The following is a 22,837-nucleotide window of genomic DNA, read 5'->3' as shown; positions in this document are numbered from 1 at the left end:
AGTAGCTAGGAAATGGAGTTTGGAGTAGGGACTGAAAACAGTGGCTTCAGTCTCCCCAATGTTGAATTGAAGGAAACCTCTGCTCATCCAATACTAGATGTCGGATAAGCAATCTGATAATTTAGCAACAATGGAGGTGGTGGTGAAGCAGAGCTGGGTGTTATCAGTGTACATGTGAAAACTAACACTCTGCTTTCGGATGATATGGTGAGGGCCAGCATGTAGATGAGAAATAGGAGCGGGCCAAGGATAGATCCTTGAGGGACACCAGAGATAACAGAGTGAGAGCAGGAAGAGAGGCCATATATAGCATTATGAAGAATTTCAGGAGAACGTCTGCCCGAAGACTATTCCTTCCTTCTGCAGTGTTACATCATCGATACAGTTTAGAACATAGAACATAGAACAGTACAGCACAGTACAGGCCCTTCGGCCCACGATGTTGTGCCGAACCTTTAACCTACTCTAAGATCTAAGTAACTACCTACCCTTCATTCTACTATCATCCATGTACCTATCCAAGAGTCGCTTAAATGTCCCTAATGTATCTGCTTCTACTACCACCGCTGGCAGTGCATTCCACGCACCCACCACTCTCTGTGTAAAGAACCTACCTCTGACATCTCCCCGAAACCTTCCTCCAATCACCTTAAAATTATGCCCCCTGGTGATAGCCCTTTCCACCCTGGGAAAAAGTCTCTGGCTATCCACTCTATCTATGCCTCTCATCATCTTGTACCCCTCTATCAAGTCACCTCTCATCCTTCTTCGCTCCAATGAGAAAAGCACTAGCTCCCTCAATCTTTCTTCGTAGGACATGCCCTCCAGTCCAGGCAGCATCCCGGTAAATCTCCTCTGCACCCTCTCGAAAGCTTCCACATCCTTCCTATAATGAGGCGACCAGAACTGAACACAATATTCCAAGTGTGGTCGAACCAGGGCCTTATAGAGCTGCAGCATAACCTCGCGGCTCTTAAACTCAATCCCCCTGTTAATGAAAGCCAACACACCATACGCCTTCTTAACAACCCTATCAACCTGGGTGGTAACTTTGAGCGATCTATGGACATGGACCCCAAGATCCCTCTGTTCCTCCACACTACCAAGAATCCTGTCTTTAAGCCTGTATTCCGCATTCAAATTCGACCTTCCAAAATGAATCACTTCACACTTTTCCAGGTTGAACTCCATCTGCCACTTCTCAGCCCAGCTCTGCATCCTGTCAATGTCCCGTTGCAACCTACAACAGCCTTCCACACTATCCACAACTCCAGCAACCTTCGTGTCATCGGCAAACTTGCTAACCCAGCCTTCCACTTCCTCATCCAAGTCATTTATAAAAATCACAAAGAGCAGAGGTCCCAGAACAGATCCTTGTGGAACACCACTGGTCACCGAGCTCCATGCTGAATACTTTCCATCTACTACCACCCTCTGACCTCTATGGGCCAGCCAATTTTGTATCCAGACAGCCAACTTCCCCTGTATCCCATGCCCCCTCACTTTCTGAATTAGCCTACCATGGGGAACTTTATCAAATGCCTTGCTAAAATCTATATACACCACATCCACTGCTCTTCCTTCATCAATGTGTTTTGTCACATCTTCAAAGAATTCAATAAGGCTTGTGAGGCATGACCTGCCCCTCACAAAGCCATGCTGAGTGTCTCTAATCAAACCATGCTTTTCCAAGTAATCATAAATCCTGTCTCTCAGAATCCTCTCCAATAATTTGCCCACTACCGACGTAAGACTGACTTTCTTCCAAACTTTCATTTGCTTCAGACTTCACTCCCTGATACGTATCCTTTCCCACACTTGCTCCACCGCTTTAAATTCCCTAATGATAAACCCTGCATAAAAAATCTGAAGGGCCCTGTCTCCAGTTTCTTTAAAGTTTCTCCTTTCCTGTCCTGAAGCTGCCATGAAATGTCCCACAACTGCCATCACCACATCTTGAAGAAAGTGGTCTCAGCTGTGAGTGTTGGCGTTCTAGTCACGGTCAAACCCAAGCCATACCCTTACTGAATGAACACACAGGTACATTTACACAGCACATACATATATGCACACACACACACACACACACACACACACACACACACACACACACACACACACACACACACACACACACACACACACACACACACACACACACAGCATGTGCACCCACGCACACATGTAAGAACTTAAGAAATAGGAGCAGGAATAGGCCATTCAGCCCCTCAAGACTGCCCCGCCATTAAATAAGATCATGACTGATCTGTCCCAGACCTCAACTCCTCTTTCGTGCCAGCTCCTCATAGCCCTCAACTCCCCGATATTTCAAAAATCCATCTACCTCCTCTTTAAATACTTTTAGTGATCTAGCCTCCACAACTCTCTGGGGTAGAGAATTCCAGACATTCACTACCCTCTGAGAGAAGAAATCTCTTCACATCTTGTTTTAAATGAGTGTCCCCTTATTCTGTAACTATGTCCCCTAGTTCGAGATTCCCTCACTAGTGGAGACATCTTCTCAACATCTACCCTGTCAAGCCCCCTCAGAATCCTGTACGTTTCAATAAGATCACCCCTCATTCTTCTAAACTCTAATGAATAAATGCCTAACCTGCTTAGCCATTGTTGATAAGTTAACCCCTTCATCCCAGGAATCAGGCTAGTGAATCTCTTTTGAACTGCCTCCAATGCCAGTATATCCTTTCATACAAATGCATACAGAGATACGCACACTCTCTGACGCACGCAGAGGTATATACAAACAGGCAAGTTCACACACACAGAAGCATGCAAACAGATACACACGAACACAAACAATTGAGCAGGGCTTTGATGAATTTCATGTAATAACCGCAAACCTTCCCTGATTTTTATCTTTCCCTTTGCCAGTCCCAAGGTCAGTTGTATCGTCCCAACCCAGCTGAGATCAGTGGACTCCCCACACACCAAGGAAGGAAGCAGGGCTGGACCTCCCTAGTCTGTCGGGCTCGTTAGTACATCAGCTGTTACAGTTAGCCACGAAACCCCCTGAGAAGCTGCTGGTGCTGTTTTCATCAAAGAACCATAAGAGGACTTTGTTGTCTTTGCGTTTGCAATAATTGTTTTTGCAGTTAGATTTCTGACACTGTACCTGATGTTTGCCAAAGAGGCACATTTCCAAGAAGACAGTGTTCCTTTCAAGATTTGTGAGTAACACTTAGCCAAGAGCCCCACAGATGGTAAAAGTGAGCAGTTAGCTAACACTTGCCTCGGCCCCTACCTGCACTGTTTACCTCTGATCGGTTAATAAGCAATTAACCCCCCGGAGAGAGCGCATAGTGACAGAATGTTGAGGGAGGATACTTTGTGCAGTTTATGTTTTTGATAGCAGAATTTGGAACAGTGGGGAGCAGTGAAGTATTATGTCTGAGCTGTTAGACAATTATTACAGAAATATATCTGGGAAATTAAACCCTATGAACTATGCATATCAAATATGCTCAAATCATCTGAACCCCAAGATATGTGTGGTTCAGTCATTTTTATTGAAAACACTGACCTCTGTGGAAACACTGGGATATTTGTCTCTTGAATGTTTCTAATCAGCTGCTATTGCTGCCTCCCAGCCTGTTTTTGTCAACAACACTTTTACTTTAACACTTGGAAGACTGGAGATGAGATCTAGGGTGATTCCACAATTGGATTCACCGAGTAGGGAGTGGGGCACGCACAGAGTGTCTTGGCAAATCACAAGGCAGTCCATGATTTTGCACTCATTTGCCGAGAAGGTGGACGGTGCATGCCCGTTTTTCAGGCGCATAAAAGGGCACCTAAGCATCCAATTTGGTGGGCTGGGCCGTACGCTCATTTTATTTTAATTTTTTTATTTATTTTTATTTAGAGATACAGCACTGAAACAGGCCCTTCGGCCCACCGAGTCTGTGCTGACCAACAACCACCCATTTATACAAATCCTACATTAATCCCATATTCCCTACCACATCCCCACCATTCTACTACCCACCTGCCTACACTAGGGGCAATTTACAATGGCCAATTTACCTACTAACTTGCAAGTCTTGCTGTGGGAGGAAACCGGAGCACCCGGCGGAAACCCACGCGGTCACAGGGAGAACTTGCAAACTCCGCACAGGCAGCACCCAGAACTAAACCCGGGTCGCTGGAGTTGTGAGGCTGCAGTGCTAACCACTGTGCCAGAAGTGCACCCACCACCATATTGGTAAGGACAGGAAAAGAGGTGTCCATATATATGTGTATATTATATATATATATATCTATAACATTTACATGTGTCATATGTTGTATAATATTTCTATATATATTATGGCCTGGAGTTTTTGCTCTGGTTTTGTTCAGTTTTCAATTCCTGCGATATTGGCACAAAAGATCACAGAAATTTAAGTGCATTTGTTTGAAAAACATTGCACTAGAAGCTGCCTTTCCCCACCTCCAACAAGTTTGGCGACAAGCCCAGGATGAAGTAATCACCATCGGGCATTTCCACTAACTGCGCTCGTTTACAGGCCTTCAAGGAAACTCCAGAAATGAAGCTGAAAATTTTGGGCATAAGGACGCTAATCATAACGTTTTGAATGTTTTTTTTAAATTTACTAAAGGACTCTCCACTGTACCCCAGTCTAACCAGAAAATACTTCAGCGTATTTTTTTAAAAGTCATTTTCAGTCATTTAAAATCAGGACACTCGTAGGTGATGCATCGACACAGTGATTTAAAATGTTTTCTTTCTGATAAACATTTTTTCAGCTGTATTATTCAAACTTTACCAAGTTACCACTCTTAAATATATCAAGGGATATTTTTTAAAGCAAAACGTTTTTTTTTCAAATTACATTTTAAAATGTTGCCCAATTGCCCTGGTTCGTGATAGATTTTGCGCTTGATATGCAAATGAGTTTGAGTGCAAACTCGAGGGGGAAAAAAAACACCTTTCAATACGGGTGCAATTTTGGGCGCAATTTGTGCTGAATCACCGATCCCTATTATTTATGCACATACTATATTGTATATATACACAGAGATATTATATAATTATATATAAATAAAATACATTTTGAAGTTTTGTTGCATATTATTGCACAAGAAAGCATTGATCAAGCAAACTCTGTCATCTAATGCTCCTTCAACAGCCTGTGTATAATCTACCCTCTCATTGACATCCATTTAATTGTCCAGATGAAATACTCCCTGATCCCCAAAGGCAATCAAGCAGCACTCCAAAATATTCATCCATCCTCACGTTTCCACTGTCGAGCCCTGACCTGCCGTCCTCCAGACAACATTTCCTCTCCCCGCCAAGCCCAGGAGTACAGAGGAACCATCGTGTTTCATGGTTCATTTGGTCTTTTCGGTGTCCACCTATTAAATGATTTTGATTATGGCAGATTAGTGTCTACCTCAGTCTGGCCATCATCTGTCCCTTGTTCTCCATAAGGAGCTGGAGAGCAGCCAGCTATTGATTAGCAGTTTGAGCAATCAAATAGTTACTCAACATTGAAGAAGTGAGGTGAAGCTAAAGTCAAAAGGCAGCGCAGGGTGACATTGTTGTGTGAAAACAAAGACTGCCGACAAATATGAAGCCCCTGTGGGACTTAAAGTTTTCTGTTCACATTGAAAAATTCCAGATAAGAGTGGCACTGGCCATGTTCCAGAGATTGAGTTCAGGATCCCATTGTACTACAATTAATCATTAAACATCACTCATTAAAACAAAATCAATGTTTTCTGCAAAATCATGACTAAAGCAGCAGCACTTTGTGGTAGGGTATTGTGTAACTGCTATGAGTCCAGAGTATTAATTGATCAGACTTTATTCATGAGATGTGACCCCACTCTGCACTGTACACACAACTCATTATAAGGCTTTAGCTCATAACTCGGCCTTTGCTTTAAGTCTGTTTGCAGCTTGTCACCTGACTAGCGCATGTCATGTTCGTGGCTTGTTATTTAATGAGACATGTCATGTCTTTTAGTAATGTCCAAAATGGCTGGGGTCAGGAACATGTTAGCTGAGTACCTTCATTGCATACCAAGAGAAATACGTTGCCTTGAGCACTGATGCAAGAAAAGAACAAGTGCAATGTTGTTATTATTCAGTGTATTGGTTGTGATACACTGTATGAACAATTGCAGTTAAGTCAACACACTTTAACGTGGCAAAGTATGCTAGTGTGATAATAATTCATCACCTCAACTTGTCTCACTCACAGACACCACCAATAACAGACCCACAAACTGTGCTTCATAACTCATGTCATAACTGTAATTCAACAGCACCTCCCACTCCTGTGGTTTCCACCAGGGCTGCAGTGTTGGAGGAAGACCATCACCTCTAAGGTTGCCACCAAGTCATACACCATCCTGACTTGGTCGCTTATTGCTGTTCCTCCATTGTCACTGATTCAGTATCCTGGAATTCCCTACTGAATACCATTGTCAGAGCACCATCATCACCAAGATTATAGTAATTCAAGGAGAAGGTCCACTACCACCTTTTCAGGGCAATTAGGGATGGGCAATAAACATGGCCTTGCCGGGGTCACCCACATCCCAAGAACAACATACGAATTAGGAGCAGAAGTAGGCCATTCGGGCCTTCTAGCCTGTTCCGCCATTCAATAAGAACATGGCTGGTCTGTTTGTGTCTCGAATTCCACATTCCCTTCTACCTCTGATAACTTTTGATTCCCTTGTCTAACAAGAATCTATCTAACCCCGCCTTAAAATTATTCAATGACCCTGCCTCCACCACCTTCTGAGGCAGAGAGTTCCAAAGTTGCACAACCCTCTGAGAGAAAAAAATTCTCCTCGTCTCTGTCCTAAAAGGGCAACCCCTAATTTTAAAACAGTGCCCCCTTGTTCTGGACTCCCCCGCAGGAGGAAACATCCTCTCCACATCTACCTTGTCAAGACCGTTCAGGATCTTATATATTTCAATCAAGTCTTCCCTCACTCTTCCAACCTCCAGTGAAAACAAGCCCAGTCTGTTCCTCAAAAGACATTTAAAGACATCTTTTAAAGTGGACGAAATACAACATTTCTTCCCCTTCCCATCTTTATGATTTTTCTCTAATTTCTTAATACCAAAACATACTGCTCCAGGTGAGACCTATTTGAAGTAGGATTGGTTGACACACAGAACCCATTTTGCACATACCAGAATGGGCATTGGACCTGAATATGCACCTCAGTTCAGTTCATCTTTCCTCCACTACCAACTGCCCCAGTACAATATTTATAGGGAGGGCAGTGTCAAAGGGCACTGAGAGTCCAGCCTGGTCAGCCTTTATTCCTTTGACAGAATATGAGCCCTGTGACATGCCAATTGAGCATTCCTGGAACTGGAGAGGAACTTCCCAAGAATGTTTCTTGGATTTGGCCTGAGAGTGGCTAAAGTAAACGTTGGTTCCTTAGGGGTTGGGCCTAAATTCATTGGAGTTTAGAAGAATGAGAGGTGATCTTATTGAAACATATAAGATTCTGAGGGGGTTTGACAGGGTGGATGCTGAGAGGTTGTACCCCCTTGTGGGGGAGTCTAGAACTAGGGGACACAGTTTAAAAATTAGGCATCTCCCATTTAAGATGGAGATGAGGAAGAATTTCTTCTCTCAGGGGGTTGTTAATCTTTGGAATTCTCTACTCCAGAGAGCAGTGGAGGCTGGGTCATTGAATATATTCAAGACTGAATTAGACACATTTTTGATCTACAAGGGAGTCAAGGGTTATTGGGGGCAGGCAGAAAAGTGGAGTTAAGGCCACAACCACATCAGCCATGATCTTATTGAATGGCGGAGCAGGCGCGAGGGGCCAATTGGCCTGCTCCTGGTCCTATTTCTTATGATTTTATGTTTTTAATCTGTTTCTGTTCATTCTCTGAGAAGTTAGCCTTACTAGCTATTGAGCAGGATGGTGTTCATGGTTGGATAGTATGAGCATTGAGGGACCTAATGACCTCGTCCCACTCATGTTTTTGTATCGCCTTACGAAAAGAGGGTGTTAGCAGCTGATCATTGTAACAATACCAACACTAACCCTACAATATACAGCGCCATCAGTTTTCCAAAACTCTGCAGTGACTGATCGGGTGACACTCTGAAACATGGAAAATCTGAACCTGCTGATTTAGTTGTGAAGTGGACAACTGAGCTACTGTCCAGCTGACTCCTCTTTTCCCCTAAGAGTTCTCATGGAAAATGAGATACAGAATAGAATGTGCATTGTTGATCTGATTTTCAAACTCATTTTGTTTCAACATTATTGCTTCCAAATATGCCTTACTGTCTTTTTTGTCACAGCAGACTCTAAAATTGGATGAACAGAAGGACAAGAGCAACAGGCAAAAGGTCTGTTACAAATAAGTGTTGAATGAGCATTTTTTAAAAATAATGAAACTGTCTGATTCCAGAAGTCCTTTGTTAGACACTTTGGGCCTGTAGAAAACTGGAATTGTTACCATTCCAGGGGGCCTAGACCCTATCTACAGCTCATTCAACAAGGCCCAGGATCGCTCTAAAGATGAAGGCACATTTGTGCAAAGTGGCCTTAGGGATATGAAGGGTTTTAGAATATGGAATGTATTGCCCCAAGTAGGTATTGAAACAGAGTGAATCATAGCAATTTGAACAATTAATCAAGTGTCTAAAGAAAACGATATTAACAGTACAGGAAATGATGCAGGGAAATGTGATTACAGGAGATAGTCCTGGTTTACAACAAGCACTCGACACAGGCCAGGAGGCATGAATAGCCTTCTGAGTTGCAATTTCTGTGATTCACTGATCAAATAGTGATGGCTGGTGACATCATCAGAAACATCAGCTTGGCACAATTCCTGAGCCTGATAATGTGACGGAGCAAAAACAAGAAATGCTGGAACCACTCAGCAGGTCTGGCAGCATCTGTGGAAAGAGAAGCAGAGTTAACGTTTCGGGTCAGTGACCCTTCTTCGGAACTGACAAATATTAGAAAAGTCACAGATTATAAACAAGTGAGGTGGGGGTGGGGCAAGAGATAACAAAGGAGAAGGTGCAGATTGGAAAGCAATGAAGGTGAACAAGGTAATGCCTACCTTGAAGAAGTTCTGCTCTTCTCTCCGACGGGATTTTCAATGTACTGTTTGAAAGGGAGAAACGCGAAACAGCTACGAAGATTCTAGAATTAGGTAAGACTGACTTCAATGCAAAGAGACAGTACTGTCCACAGTTAACTGGGAAAATCAACAGAAGATCAGTGGGAGGTGTTCAAAAAAAAATGTAATGTTATACCCCTAAGGGGTAAGAGCTCTACTTGCGAAAAAAAATCAACCATAGGTGACTAAAGTGGGAAGGGGCAACATGAAATGAAAAGAAAAAGCACTCAAAAATGTGAAAAATTGTACAGATCCTAATAACTGGAAGAGATATAAAGAACAGCAAAAGGTCACAAAACAGAAAGTAAGAGCTACAAAAAGGAGTATAAAAAGAAACTTGCAAGGTTATTAAAATCAACCCAAAATCTTTTTCAATTACATTAGGAAAAAGAAGCAATGTTGGTCTCTTAGAAACTGATAACAGTGATATTGTAAATGAAAATAACGAAATGGCAGACATGTTGAATTATTGCTTTGTGTGTACGGTAGAGGAAGAGGTCAGCATGCTAGACATCTCAAATGAACTAATATGGGATGGGGACTCACCAAAACTAATGTAAGCAAAATAACAGTAATAAAGAAAATAATGGCACTAAAGAGTGACTAATCTCCAAGACCAGATGCTTTCCATCCCAGGGTTTTAAAGGAAAGTATATGAGAACATAGCAGATGTCTTAATTATAATCTTCAAAACATCTCTCGATTCAGGAACTGTTCCTTTAGATTGAAAAATTACACATCACTCACTGTGAAAGGTGAGAGGGGGAAACTAGGGAATTGTAGACCATTTAGCCTAATATCTGCTATTGCGAAATTACTAGAGCCGATAACTAAGATTAGAGTGACTGAATATTTTCAGCTGATGAGAGGGAACCAGCATAGATTTGTAAAGGGCAGGTCATGCCTGATGAACCGGATTGAGTTTTTTGAAGAGGTGACTAAAGTAGTGAACAGGGGAATGTCTATGGATGTTATTTATATGGACTTTCAGAAGGCATTTAATAAAGTCCCTCAAAAGTGATTGTTAGCTGAAGTGGAAACTCAGGGAATTGAAGGCAAATTATTGACCTGGTTTGGAAACTGGCTGAGCTGCAGGAGACAGAGTAGGGACAATTGGCAGACGCTCGAGGTGGCAAGATGTGACTAATGGTGTCCTACAACTATCTGTGTTGGGGGCTCACCTATTCAGCATACTTAGTAACAGCTGCGATGATGGAATGGAAAGCCACATACCCAAGTTTACCTATGATGCAAAGATAGGTGGCATTGTAAGCATTGGAGATAGTAGCTTAAAATTACAAAGATATTAATAGATTAAATGAATGTGCAAAATTTTGGCACATGAATTTCAATATAGGCAAATATGAGGTCATCCACTTTGGACCTAAAAAGGATAGAACAGACTACTTTCTAAATGGTAAAAAGCTAAAAAGCTTTTTTTAAAAAAGTGGAGATCCAAGGAGAATCGTAGAAGAACCAAAGAAATTTACGGCATAGAAGGAGGCCATTCGGCCTATTGTGTCTGTGCCAGTCGACAAAGAATTATCAGGCCTAATCCAACTTTGCAGCTCTTGATCTGTAGCCTGGTAGGTTAGTCTTTGGGGTCCATGTACATAGATCATTAAAATGTCATGAACAGGTACATAAAATAATCAAAAAGGCTAATGGAATGCTGGCATTTATATCTAGAGGACAAGAATACAAGGGGGTAGAAGTTGAGGTACAGCTAAAGCCTTGGTTAGACCACACCTGGAGTATTGTGAGCTGTCCTGGGCACCACACCTTAGGAAGGATATAATGGACTTGGAGGGAGTGAAGAGTAGGTTTACCAGGATAATACATGGACTCCAAGAGTTACATTTTTTTTTTATTCATTCATGGGATGTGGACGTCACTGGCCAGGCCTGCATTTATTGCCCATCCCTAATTGCCCTTGAGAAGGTGGTGGTGAGCTGCCTTCTTGAACCGCTGCAGTCCATTTGGGGTAGGTACACACACAAGCAGAGTTTACACAAACTAGAGTTGCATTCCCTGGAATTTAGAAGGTTAAGGGTGATTTGATTGAAGCTTTCAAGATATTAAAGGGAACAGATAGGATAGATAGGAACTGTTTCCACTGGTTGAGAAGTCTAGGACCAGGGGCATAGTCTAAAAATTACAGCCAAACCTTTCAGGAGTGAAGTTAGGAAATACTTCTACAAGCAAAGTGGGGTAGAAGTTTGGAACTGCCTTCTGCAAATGGCAATGGATTTTGGATCAATTGTTAATTTTAAATTTGAGAATATATTTTTGGTAACCACAGGTTACTAGATCAGCCATGATCTCATTGAATGGCAGAACAGGTTCTAGGTGCTAAATGGCCTCCTCCTGTTCTGATTTTCTCCAGATTGGGAGCTATTTGGTTGCTGGTGCTTTATACAAAGTGGGACATCCATTACCTAGAGTCTAGAGTACAGAAACAGACCAATCAGTCCAAGTGGTCTATGCCAGCATTTATGCTCCACACAAAATTCCTCCCATCCTTCTTCATCTAACCATATCAGCATCTTTTTCTATTCCTTTCTCCCTCATGCTCACCCAGCTTAAAAGCAAGCATGCTACTCATATCAACTATTCCTTGAGGTAACGAGTTCCACATTCTTACCACTCTTTGGGTAAAGAAGTTTCTCCTGAATTCCCTATTGAATTTATCTTATGTTTATGGCCCCTAGCTTTATTTTTAAGATATGGGCTAGGCACAGGACTTACAGAGAAGCCTTGGCTTTGAATATCCAGTCAATGGCTGAATGTTGGCACCCTTTCTACCTGGGACAGGGATTGTCGGTATAGGAGACACTGTTGTCTGCCACAATAACACTTTACCACATGTTGTATTTAAATGGGAAATTCTGTCTTTAACTTACACAAATTCAAATATGTGCTGTGTCTTTCTTTTGTAGGATGATTACATCCCCTATCCCAGTATTGAGGAGGTAAGTCTGTCTTAACTCTAGTGGAATCTATCTGGACAGGCTTGCTTTTAGAAAATGTGGGTACAAATGGAGGATATGGGAACAGGAATGAGGAGAATCTTACAGCATCAGAAAATAGAATTGTAAGGGTTAAATGTCATTGGCAAGACTTTTTTTATCCAGTGGTTAATATTCCATGGAACCACCTTTCTTGACTCCCTTGGAATATATTAAAAGTGAAAAAATCTTAAGACTAATCCTTCATCTAATTGACAGACACTTTTTAATATCTAGTTCTTGGCATTAATTAATTTTATCCGCACACATATTTCAAATGGGACATTTTCCACTAACCTGGTATCAATCTTCAACGTCTTCTATTCACTAATGTCTTTCTGAACTCTTATGATTGTTGGAATTTGAGCAAGTCATCAGTTTTGTTTTTTGCTCTTATTGTAAACTGAACAGTTAAAACGCAGTTTTCCCAGCTTTTGGCGGATTTATCTGCTCAGGTTTTGCAGGGTGCACACTATGATGTCAGAATGAGATCCATTTGAATGATCCCTGTGACTGCAAAATCACCGCGGCCCCTGTGAAGTTCCCTCAGGCAATCTGGAAAGGCCCCCTTTCTGCACAGGTACCCCCAGTCTTTTGCAAGCAAGTCAGAAAATTTTCCCACCACAAGGGAAACCTGAGGTGTACTTTTCATTCAAGACTGTTTCTTTGCCCAAAAAATACAGGGTTGAATTCTCACCTTCACTGGCAAACTGGTGGGGTGGACCACCCACCTAATGTAGAGCTTGGCAATTTTCAACCTGTCAGTAGAATACAAATCAGACATTTCTACAATGGGCAGCCAGTCTGCACAGGCAGCGAAGTCAAAAAATCTACCCCTTCAATGTCCCTGAAACTTGTGTAAAATTCTCCAGAGATGAAGAAAAATGCTGAACTATCTGCTGCCCCATAGCTTACTGACAGGATCCAGGTATTTACCTACGGATTAACATTTGGAATTAATTGTGTTATCCAGGTAATAGAAAAAGCAGGGCCATATCAGTCCGTTATTCTCCCCCAGTTTGGAGGGTACTGGATTGAAGGAATGGAGATCGTCACCACCCCAACTTCATCCGAGAGTAGTTTCTGCGAGGAGGATGTGGTGGAGAACCTGAGTCCCAGCACCTTTGGGTACAAACTGGAATGCAACAGCACAGCCAGAGCCTACAGGAAGCACTTCCTCAACAAGGTCAGTGGCCCAGGAAGTGATTGAACTCCAATGGGCCTGCTCACCGTATACAATGAAATTATCAACTGCAAACAAACAATACCAGTCATGGTTTCATTAAGTGCTTCAAATCATTTATGAGCAATTGTTCAGCTAAACTGTCCTAAGTCTTAATGTTGCTACCAAGTTATGACTTGCAAGTCATTTGAGAAGATCCCACATCACCTGTGCAGGCAAACCTCATTTCTGTGATGCTCCAGACAAAACGCCTGAAACAATTAGTTATCAGGAGCTAGCATAAGATTGAGAAATATGTAAGATACATTTCTTGGAGGAGGTAATAAAGAAATAGTTTAGGCTTATGTGGCAATGAAATGAAATGGAATATGAATAAATGGCATCAATATATTTTGTTTTAGTAAAAACACGATTTGGAATTTTTGTTTCCTCCTCGTCATGAGGAATGAAACATTTTTCCATTTTTGGCACATATCATCAATACTAATCAGCTTCGGGCACAGTAGCTCCAACTGGTACAACAATTGGCACAATTTCAGTCAGTAAAGTTTCCCCTAAAGCGACACAATTACATATCTCAACACGCCATTCTTATTCTGAACTGCATTTTGGGCTGTAGACTGATGCCCACTCCCCACAATTACAGCCGCCTTTTGTGAAAACTTCTGAGCTCAGAGCTTGCATTCCAAAGTACTTGTTCAGAGATCGTGACAGTGAGATGCAGGCTGATAGTCGTGTGTCTTTGAAAATCATAAAGTCAAACAGCACAGAAGGAGGCCATTTGGCCTATCAGGCTTGTGCTGGCTCTCTGAAAGAACAATCCAATTAGTCCCACTCCCCTGCCCTGTCCCTAAAAGCCAGCAATTTTTTCTCCTTCAAATATTTATCCAGTTCCCTTTTGAAAGTCATAATGGAAGCTACTTCCTCCACCCTGTTAGGCAGTGTATTTCAGATCATCACTACTCGCTGTGTAAAATAAATTCTCCTTGTCTACTCTCTGGTTCTTTGGCCAATTATCTTGACTTATTTATGTTGCCTTCATTTTTTCTAATTGAGTGGGCCTTTTTTTCCATTATACATTACATTCCCTTGCCAAATGCTGGAGCATCTTCACTGCATGGACTACAGTGCTTCAGGGAGGCAGCTCACCACCCCCTTGGGCAATAAATGCTGGTCTTGCCATATCCCATAAGTGAATCTCAGGTGGCAGCAACTCATTTTGGTCTGTGGCTCAGTTGGTAGCACTCTCGTCTCTGAGTCAGAAGATTGTGGGTTCAAGTCCCATTCCAGAGACTTGAGCACAAAATCTAGGCTGGCACACCAGTGCAGTACTGAGGGAGTGCTGCACTGTCAGAGATGCCATCTTTCAGATGAGATGCTACACGAGGACCTGTCTGCTCTCTGAGGTGGATGTCAAGGATCCCATGGCACTATTTCGAAGAAGAGCAGGGGAGTTAATCCCCAGTGTCCTGGCCAATGTTTATCACAATCAAAATTACAAGAACAGATTATCTGGCCATTATCACATTTTTTGTGGGAGCTTGCTGTGCACAAATTGGCTGCTGAATTTCCTACATTACAAGAGTGACTACACTCCAGAAGAGAAAGTACTTCATTGGCTGTAAAACACTTTGAGATGTCCTGAGGTCATGAAGAGTGCTATATAAATGCAAGTCTTTCCTTCTTTCTTTTCAAGTGTTGAATAATGAAATCCAAAATTTAGTCAACCCAGTTCTGGAATACAAAGTTTTCAGCTTTCTAACAGTCAACCAATGAATGCCCAAAGCCTCTCATAAAATAAATCTGGACTGCACCGGAACACTGGTTTGTGCAATAGCTTGGAGCAGACAAAGTGTTACTGCTGTGGAGGCTCAAACATGGTGGGATATCTCAAGTTGTTCTATCCCAATACAAAACGGCAGCCTTTCCTGAGTGTCCTTGTTATACAGGTGAATGCAGGAATTACTTGGCCATAAAATCATACAACACAGGAGGCCATTCAGCCCATTGTGCCTCTCCCAACACCTTGAAAGAGCTATCCAATTAAGCCCACTCCCATGCATTTTTCCCATAGCCTCGCAGAATTTTCCATTCCAATTCCCTTTTGAAAGTTACTATTGAATCTGCTTCCACCACCCTTTCAGACAGTGCATTCCAGATCACAACAGCCAACTGGCACAGCATCAGCTACATTCTAGCACTTTGGCAAGCTTATACTCTAGTCTACAGCATGCCTTCTGCACTCCAAAGTCAATACTGTAGTCCATTCCCTTTATCATCCATGAGCAATGATAAGGGAGACCTGTTAGCAATGCCTATGCAAAAGATGCAGGAAGGAAATGAGGGGAAATTATTTTTATGTGGTAAGTACACTATGTAGATCAGCAAAGATAAATTAGCTCAATTACAGATATGCGGGCACCTGCGGAGAGAACTGCACAGATCTGCAACGTCAACGTGTGACCTCCAGTCGCCTGGAGATTTTCAGAAAACCCCTGCTTCAGGTGGATGACTTTTCCACAACAAAACATCTTTGACAGTCAGTCAAAAGTATTATCGTGAAGTTAGAAAGTATGAAAAGTGTACTCTATTTTTGTAATACCCAGATTGGGGAGGCTATCTCTTTAAATTGGAATGTGCTGGTAAAAAGCTTTGACACAATTTGAATGACAATTTTAATTTTTTTAGGAACATTTGAATTTTTATACCTCGTGCAGTATTCTTGGAAACTTGGTAGTTTCTGTCAAGTATGAAGATACTGATGGGCAAGAATATTTGAGGATAATACTCAGGTAACTGAAGTGAGCTCTACTGTATATGACACAAAAACTATATGACCATGCAGTTCCCCTTAGGTCACTAGCAGATCTCCCATGCTGTTCACTGTAAGCCAACTGATGCACTCTTTTACACCGACTGTATATCGGGTAATGCTTCTAAGTGTGTCAGCTGTGGTTCAGTTGGTAGCACTTGTGCCACTGAGATAGGAGATTGTGAGTTCAAGTCCCAATTCAAGACTTGAGCACAAAAATGAAGGTGGGCACTCCAATGCAGCACTGAGGGAGTATTGCACTGCCAGAGGTGCTATCTTTCATATGAGATGTTTTAGTTTTTAGTTTTAGAGATACAGCACTGAAACAGGCCCTTCGGCCCACCGAGTCTGTGCCGACCATCAACCACCCATTTATACTAATCCTACACTAATCCCATATTCCTACCACATCCCCACCTGTCCCTATATTTCCCTACCACCTACCTATACTAGGGGCAATTTATAATGGCCAATTTACCTATCAATCTGCAAGTCTTTGGCATGTGGGAGGAAACCGGAGCACCCGGAGGAAACCCACGCAGACACAGGGAGAACTTGCAAACTCCGCACAGGCAGTACCCAGAATTGAACCCGGGTCGCTGGAGCTGTGAGGCTGCGGTGCTAACCACTGCGCCGCCCTGTTAAGCTGAGGCCCTGTCTGCCTTCTCAGGTGGGCATAAAAGATCCCAGGGCACTATTTTGAAGAAGAGCAGGGGAGTTATTCCCAGTGTCCAGGCCAAAATTTATCCCTCAATCAACAGCACAAAGAAAAATGATCACATTGCTGTTTTGGAAGCTTGCTGTGTGCAAACTGGCTGCTGCATTTCCTACATTACAACAGTAACTACACTGTAAAAGTACTTCTTTGGTTGTAAAGCACTTGGTAGCACCCTGTGATCACGAAAGGTGCTATATAAATGCAAGTCTTTAAGTTGTAAAATGGGCTGTTACTGTGCAGCTATATTTTTGTGGCTTCTCCATCTAAGACCACATTCTAATGGTTAGAAAAAAGGGTTTCCCAAGGTTAATTAGAGATTTATTATTGTAGGCAATAGAGGTTTGTAGATTGGGAGTTCCTTGTAGATTTGCAGCTGTGGGGCAGACGAACACGCATGAAATGACTGTCTTTCTGGTCCCCTTTTTCTCTATATTTTGAGATATGCAAATGTACATTTTGAAGCGTAATGGAGTCATATTTACGTCGAATATATTGTACTCATTAGGTGTAGCATATACTGCCAGTAATTGTAACTCTAGCTTCTTGTAGTATTTACCCATCACACATTGGTAGCACTCCCACTGTCATGAAAGAATGTAACTGCTGACTCACTACAAGCAGTGCTATGGGGAGGTTGAGCTTCTACAGCAGTTCCTAAACAGGAGTCTATGACCCTGCCAACATTCACACAACAACCCAATCATTCAGCTCCACAGCAAACCAAGTTCAGCAACACATGATGTTGCATTGGGAACAATTCTTAGTCAAGTTAAATCTGTTATATTTTTTAACGTGCCAGAGGATGTACTTTGAATTTAAACAAAGAGAATTCTGCAGCCGGGTGCCATTTGGCTTGGCATAAGATGCCATTGCAGAATAGTTACTTTAACCCAGGTAAATAGTAATCTTTGTGGTAATGAAGAGTCACGCATTATTACTAAAGCAAGCAATGTTGTGAGGTGTGACAACACTTTAACACTTTGCATGTGTAGCCCAATTTTCCTGCCTGAGTATCAGCAATTAGCTTTAAAAAGTTGAAAAGGTGAAAATGTTGATTTCTAAGTAGTAGCAAATCACTGACTCTGGCAGGACCTGAGTATCTCACGAATGTTATGTAACAGCTTTGAAGTCCATCTTCAGCCATCCCAAACCCAACCACATGTGTACGTTTGATAAACGTATCAAATGGGAAATGGATCTAAACAATGGGCTTTCCTGTCTGTACATGCTTAACTCGCCATATATTGAAAATGGAGCATGTTTCAATCATAACCACGCACAACTTTTATTTAGACTTCTTTTGTTTTCATAGGTCCAAATCCAAAACAATACATGAGCGACTCCCTCTTGCTGGAGTACCACGATTGCCCAGCATTCCACTGATAGCAAAGGTAAGGTGGTTAATTATACCATGTCATTCCTTTTTTCCCCTGCAAGGCTTATTTATAGCCCCTTACACATCCTTCATTCCAAAATGGATAACTTAAGCGTCTGTAATTTTTCTTTATAACCCATCCCTTTTAAGACACTTTACATTTTTTTAGGGCTGTCAATTAATCCTAATTAACTGCTGCAATTAACGTTAATGTTTTTGGAGCTTTTTGTTAAAGCACACTAATCACATAAGTTGAAACAAATAGCAGGGATGCATTTAATTGGGAGCTACAGAAGTACCTGAGGGAGAATGGAATATAATATGCTGATAGGGTTAGATGACGATGGGTGGGAGCAGGCTGGTGTAGAGCGTAAATGCTAGAGACCAGTTGGGCTCAGTGGCCTGTATCTGTGCTGTAAATTTGATATAACTCTATGTAATGTATTTTCTTCATGACTCCAGTGCAATCTGTGTACGGAATAAAAATGAAGAAATTTATTTTTCAGAGTTCTTCTGGGTATTTGATAGACAGCTCCCTGAGGTTTAGTTCCATTTGGCAAAACAAAATGAGCCCCAGTATGGGACACTCACAAAACTGGTTCACATTTCATCACCTGAGGATTATTACACATTTAATTTTTGGCCAGAGTCTTTTGAGCAGGTTGTCTGTCTTTGTTTTTCACGTAAGCCTCCAAATGCATATACAGCACAGAAGGAGGCCATTTGGCCCATCGTGCATTGCCGACTCTTTAAAAGAGCTATCCAATTAGTCCCACTCCCCTACTTGTTACCCGTAGCCATGCAATTTTTTTTTCCTTTTCAAGTATTTCTCCAATTCTCTTTTCTGAAGTTATTATCAAATCTGCTTCAGCCACCTTTCAGACAGAGTATTCCAGAATAGAACAACTCGCTGAGTAAAATAACTTCTCCTCACCTCCCCCCTGGCTGTTTTGCCAACCATCTTCAATCTGCGTAAAACCACTATAAAATTAGTACAAACAGCAGGAAATAACATAGAGCCAGAGGCGCCACATTTAAATCTGCAAATTCTTAACAAAGAGGCGGGAGATAGGAAATCCTGAAAACAAGAGCAGGACTGCACTGAAATAAATGTACTGTCCATAGGAGATGAATAGTGAGGCCATGCAAACGTTTAACTAATTCGCTTTAATACAATTCCTTTCAAAGAGTTTTTCCTAAACCATAACCACGGTCTGCTCTCTGCCTGGTTTTAGAGTTGTCAACCCTAACACCAAACAGAAAACTCTAATGGTACAGTACCATGTTTGAGATGATCAATATCATGACCAAGTGGGTTGGAACACCAATGTGCTCTACCACAACAGAATTGGACACAGGTTTATGAACACTATGTTTTCTAAACTGAGTTCCAAACACAGCATGACGTCATGGTGATGCGATGCACAGATCTCCTCATGGGCAGTGGGAGAAATTAAGGGGCAAAGCTATTCTTCTGAATTGCCTAGAGGCCTAATGCATTCAGAGCAACATTGGTAGAGGCCAGGGAGCAGATTCCCTATCTACTCTATTGAGGATAGTGAAAAGGTGCAGGGAAAGTTTGAGTAGATGTTAGTTGATCAAATAAATAATATATTTCTTGTTGGTGTCTCTTACAAAGCAAGATTACTAAAAGCACTGTGGCAAAGATGTAGGGGTCCTTCATCTAATAGTCCTTAAAAACTAACATCCATCACATCTGTCTGCATGGGCCTATACTACATTATCATTGAATATTACTTGGTGGCCCTAGAAGAAAAATAAACTTCGATGTGGTAAAAAGTATATTTGTTGTGCCGAAGTTATAACTTGGTTCAGGCCTCACAGCGAAAAACAGTAGAGCGTTTAAATGTTCCAATTGTCTCTCCTTCAGCTTCTCTGTGATGACCTGACCTGTGTGAAATTCTCCCCTGTACTTTATCCTAAGGTAAGTATTCAGTGAAGTTATGCTGTCACTGTGTCTTGTCCAAATTGTCTTGAATTTTCTTCTTCAGGTGAAGTAGCAGAAAATAACCTATATACTTGCTTACTCTCTCTCTCTCTCTGTACATTTAGATATATTAGAGTGGATCTAATGTGGCATTGCACTTTTTTTTATTCATTCATGGGATGTGGGCATGGCTGGCAATGCCCTAATTGCCCTCAAACTGAGCTATTGGAGTGGGCATTTAAGAGTCAACCACATTGCTGTGGGTCTGGAGTCACATGTAGACCAGACCAGATAAGGACAGCAGATTTCCTTTCCTAAAGGACATTAGTGAACCAGATGGGTTTTTACAACAATCGACAATGGTTTCACAGTCGACATTAGTCTAGCCTTTTAATTCCAGATTTATTAATTGAATTCAAATTTCACCACCTGCTGTGGTGGGATTTGAATCCATGTCCCCAGAGCATTAGCCTGGGTTTCTGGATTACTAGCCCAGTGACAATACCACTCTGCCACCGCCTCCCCTATCAAGGCTAAGTATAGTCTTCAGTGAAGCCAGGTTAGAGGGTGGAAGAGAACCAGATTAGAATGTGCAGACATAATTCAGTTGACATTTTAAAGTCATGCATTCTGTACTAATTTTTATATCTTCATTACAAATTCTTCGGTCCACCTTTTTAAGGAAACGGTCTATATAACTTTGTGATGCTGTAAATACACCACTCAACCAGTGGTGTGGTACTGCAGGGCCTCTGCCGGTGGGACATGACATATTTACTGAGGTTATTTCCAATATATGTGTAGATATAAGAGTTTACAATGGAAAAGTTAACAGAAAGTGCACACCGCCATAATATTTTGAAACTGATAAAGACAGATTATATTATAGTCATACTTGGTTTTATAATGTTCCTGTAAAGCACCTTGGGATATTTTATTATGTTAAAAACACTATATAAGTTTAAGTTGTTAATATATTGTGATTTTCATGAATTTAAAATATTCTGCAGGTGATTTTAATATTGCATTTTCAGGGCATTCACTTGCATCTTCCATCTTAGTGAGCAAACTCCACAGAAAATTGACTAATTTTTTACACAGTGCATTTTTAGGATTGGAAGATAATGTTCATAAGTATCATAAAGTTCCAAACATATTTGCCTCATTATTGCATTCTCAACACCAGATAGTTTAACTGACTGGTTGCATCTGTATTGAGAAAGCAACCATCAACCAGATATCTGTAAATAGAATATATTTCATAATTTATATTACCTGCTCTAAAAGCATCCAACCTAACTTGCTCCAATCGCAGATCCTGCCAACTAATCATGACATACCTTTGATAGTTGTGGTGAGGTCTGTAACTCCAGTTGTTCTTCACTGTGGGATGGAGAATGATGCTTCGAGCTAAATGAGCAGAGAGTTGGATATAATTAGACGAAATGGGGAAAGGTGCCAATGAGGCAACTAGATTCTTATCAGATAAACATCACAACATTCTTGTGAGGAATGTTTTTAATGTTGTATTTATTTCAGTTATTTTGTGGCTCTGCAGGTTTCTAAAGCAACAAGGCCTGAGAACTTGCTGTTCAGTTTTTTGATCAGTCACTGCCAGATGGGCAGTAGGTTTTTAATTTCTTTTTTATTCTTTCATGGGATGTGAGCGTCGCTGGCAAGGCCAGCATTTATTGCCCGTGCCTAATTGCCCTTGCAAAGGTGGTGGTGAGCCGCCTTCTTGAACCGCTGCAGTCCATCTGGTGTGGGTATACCCACAGTGCTGTTAGAGAGGGAGTTCCAGGATTTTGACCCAGCGACAGTGAAGGACGATATGTGACTTGGAGGGGATCTTGCAGGTGGTGATGTTCCCATTCATCTGCTGCCCTTGTCCTTCTAGGTGATCGAGGTCACGGGTTTGGAAATTGCTGTCAAAGGATCTTTGGCAAGTTGCTGCAGTGCATCTTGTATATGGTACACATGCCAATCAAGGGGGCTGCTTTGTCCTGGCTGGGGTTGAGCTTCTTGAGTGTTGTTTGAGCCGTGCTCACCTAGGCAATTGGAGAGTATTCCTGACATGTGCCTTGTAGATGATGGACAGGCTTTGAAGAGTCAGGAGGTGAGTTACTCACTTCAGAATTCCCAGTCTCTGACCTTGCTGCTCTTGCAACAACAGTATTTATTTGCCTGGTCTTGTTAAGTTTCTGGTCAATGGTAACCCCCAGGATGTTACAGTAATGAAGCTTCCTTTCTCTGCCCTACCAATGTCCTTTAATCCATAGCACACCATTGTGATGTTGCCAATGGTGGCGGTGGCGTAGTGGTATTGTCATTGGACTAGTAACCCAGAGACCCAGGGTATTGCTCTGGGGACATGGGTTCAAATCCCACCACAGCAGAAGGTGGAATTTGAATTCAATTAATAAACCTGGAATTAAAAAGCTAGTCTAATGATGAAACCATTGTCGATTGTTGTAAAAACCCGTCTGGTTCACTAATGTCCTTTCGGGAAGGAAATCTGCTGTCCTTACCTGGTCTGGCCTACATGTGACTCCAGACCCACAGCAATGTGGTTGACTCTTACATGCCCTCTGAAATGGCCTAACAAACCACTCAGTTAGGGCAATTAGGGATGGGCAATAAATGCT

At 41.8% G+C, this 22,837-nt stretch overlaps 1 protein-coding gene across 5 annotated transcripts in view; it reads left to right on the top strand.

The window, feature by feature from the left end:
- LOC137346746 (rap1 GTPase-activating protein 2-like) overlaps positions 1-22,837 on the top strand; it is a 303,277-nt gene that overhangs the window by 233,100 nt on the left and 47,340 nt on the right. For 4 of the 5 annotated variants that reach the window (XM_068010517.1, XM_068010515.1, XM_068010518.1 and 1 more), the window contains 6 exons: positions 8,316-8,363; positions 12,088-12,120; positions 13,130-13,342; positions 16,028-16,131; positions 18,182-18,260; positions 20,136-20,189. In XM_068010517.1, the coding sequence (XP_067866618.1) occupies positions 8,316-8,363; positions 12,088-12,120; positions 13,130-13,342; positions 16,028-16,131; positions 18,182-18,260; positions 20,136-20,189 (531 nt within the window). The remainder of the gene's footprint in view (positions 1-8,315; positions 8,364-12,087; positions 12,121-13,129; positions 13,343-16,027; positions 16,132-18,181; positions 18,261-20,135; positions 20,190-22,837) is intronic. The other variant, XM_068010516.1, reaches the window with a different exon arrangement.

The sequence above is a fragment of the Heterodontus francisci genome, chromosome 30 (genome assembly GCF_036365525.1).
Source record: "Heterodontus francisci isolate sHetFra1 chromosome 30, sHetFra1.hap1, whole genome shotgun sequence".
Lineage (NCBI taxonomy): Eukaryota > Metazoa > Chordata > Chondrichthyes > Heterodontiformes > Heterodontidae > Heterodontus > Heterodontus francisci.
The sequence above is the reverse complement of the archived record's forward strand: the minus strand, read 5'-3'. Positions and strand labels throughout refer to the sequence as shown.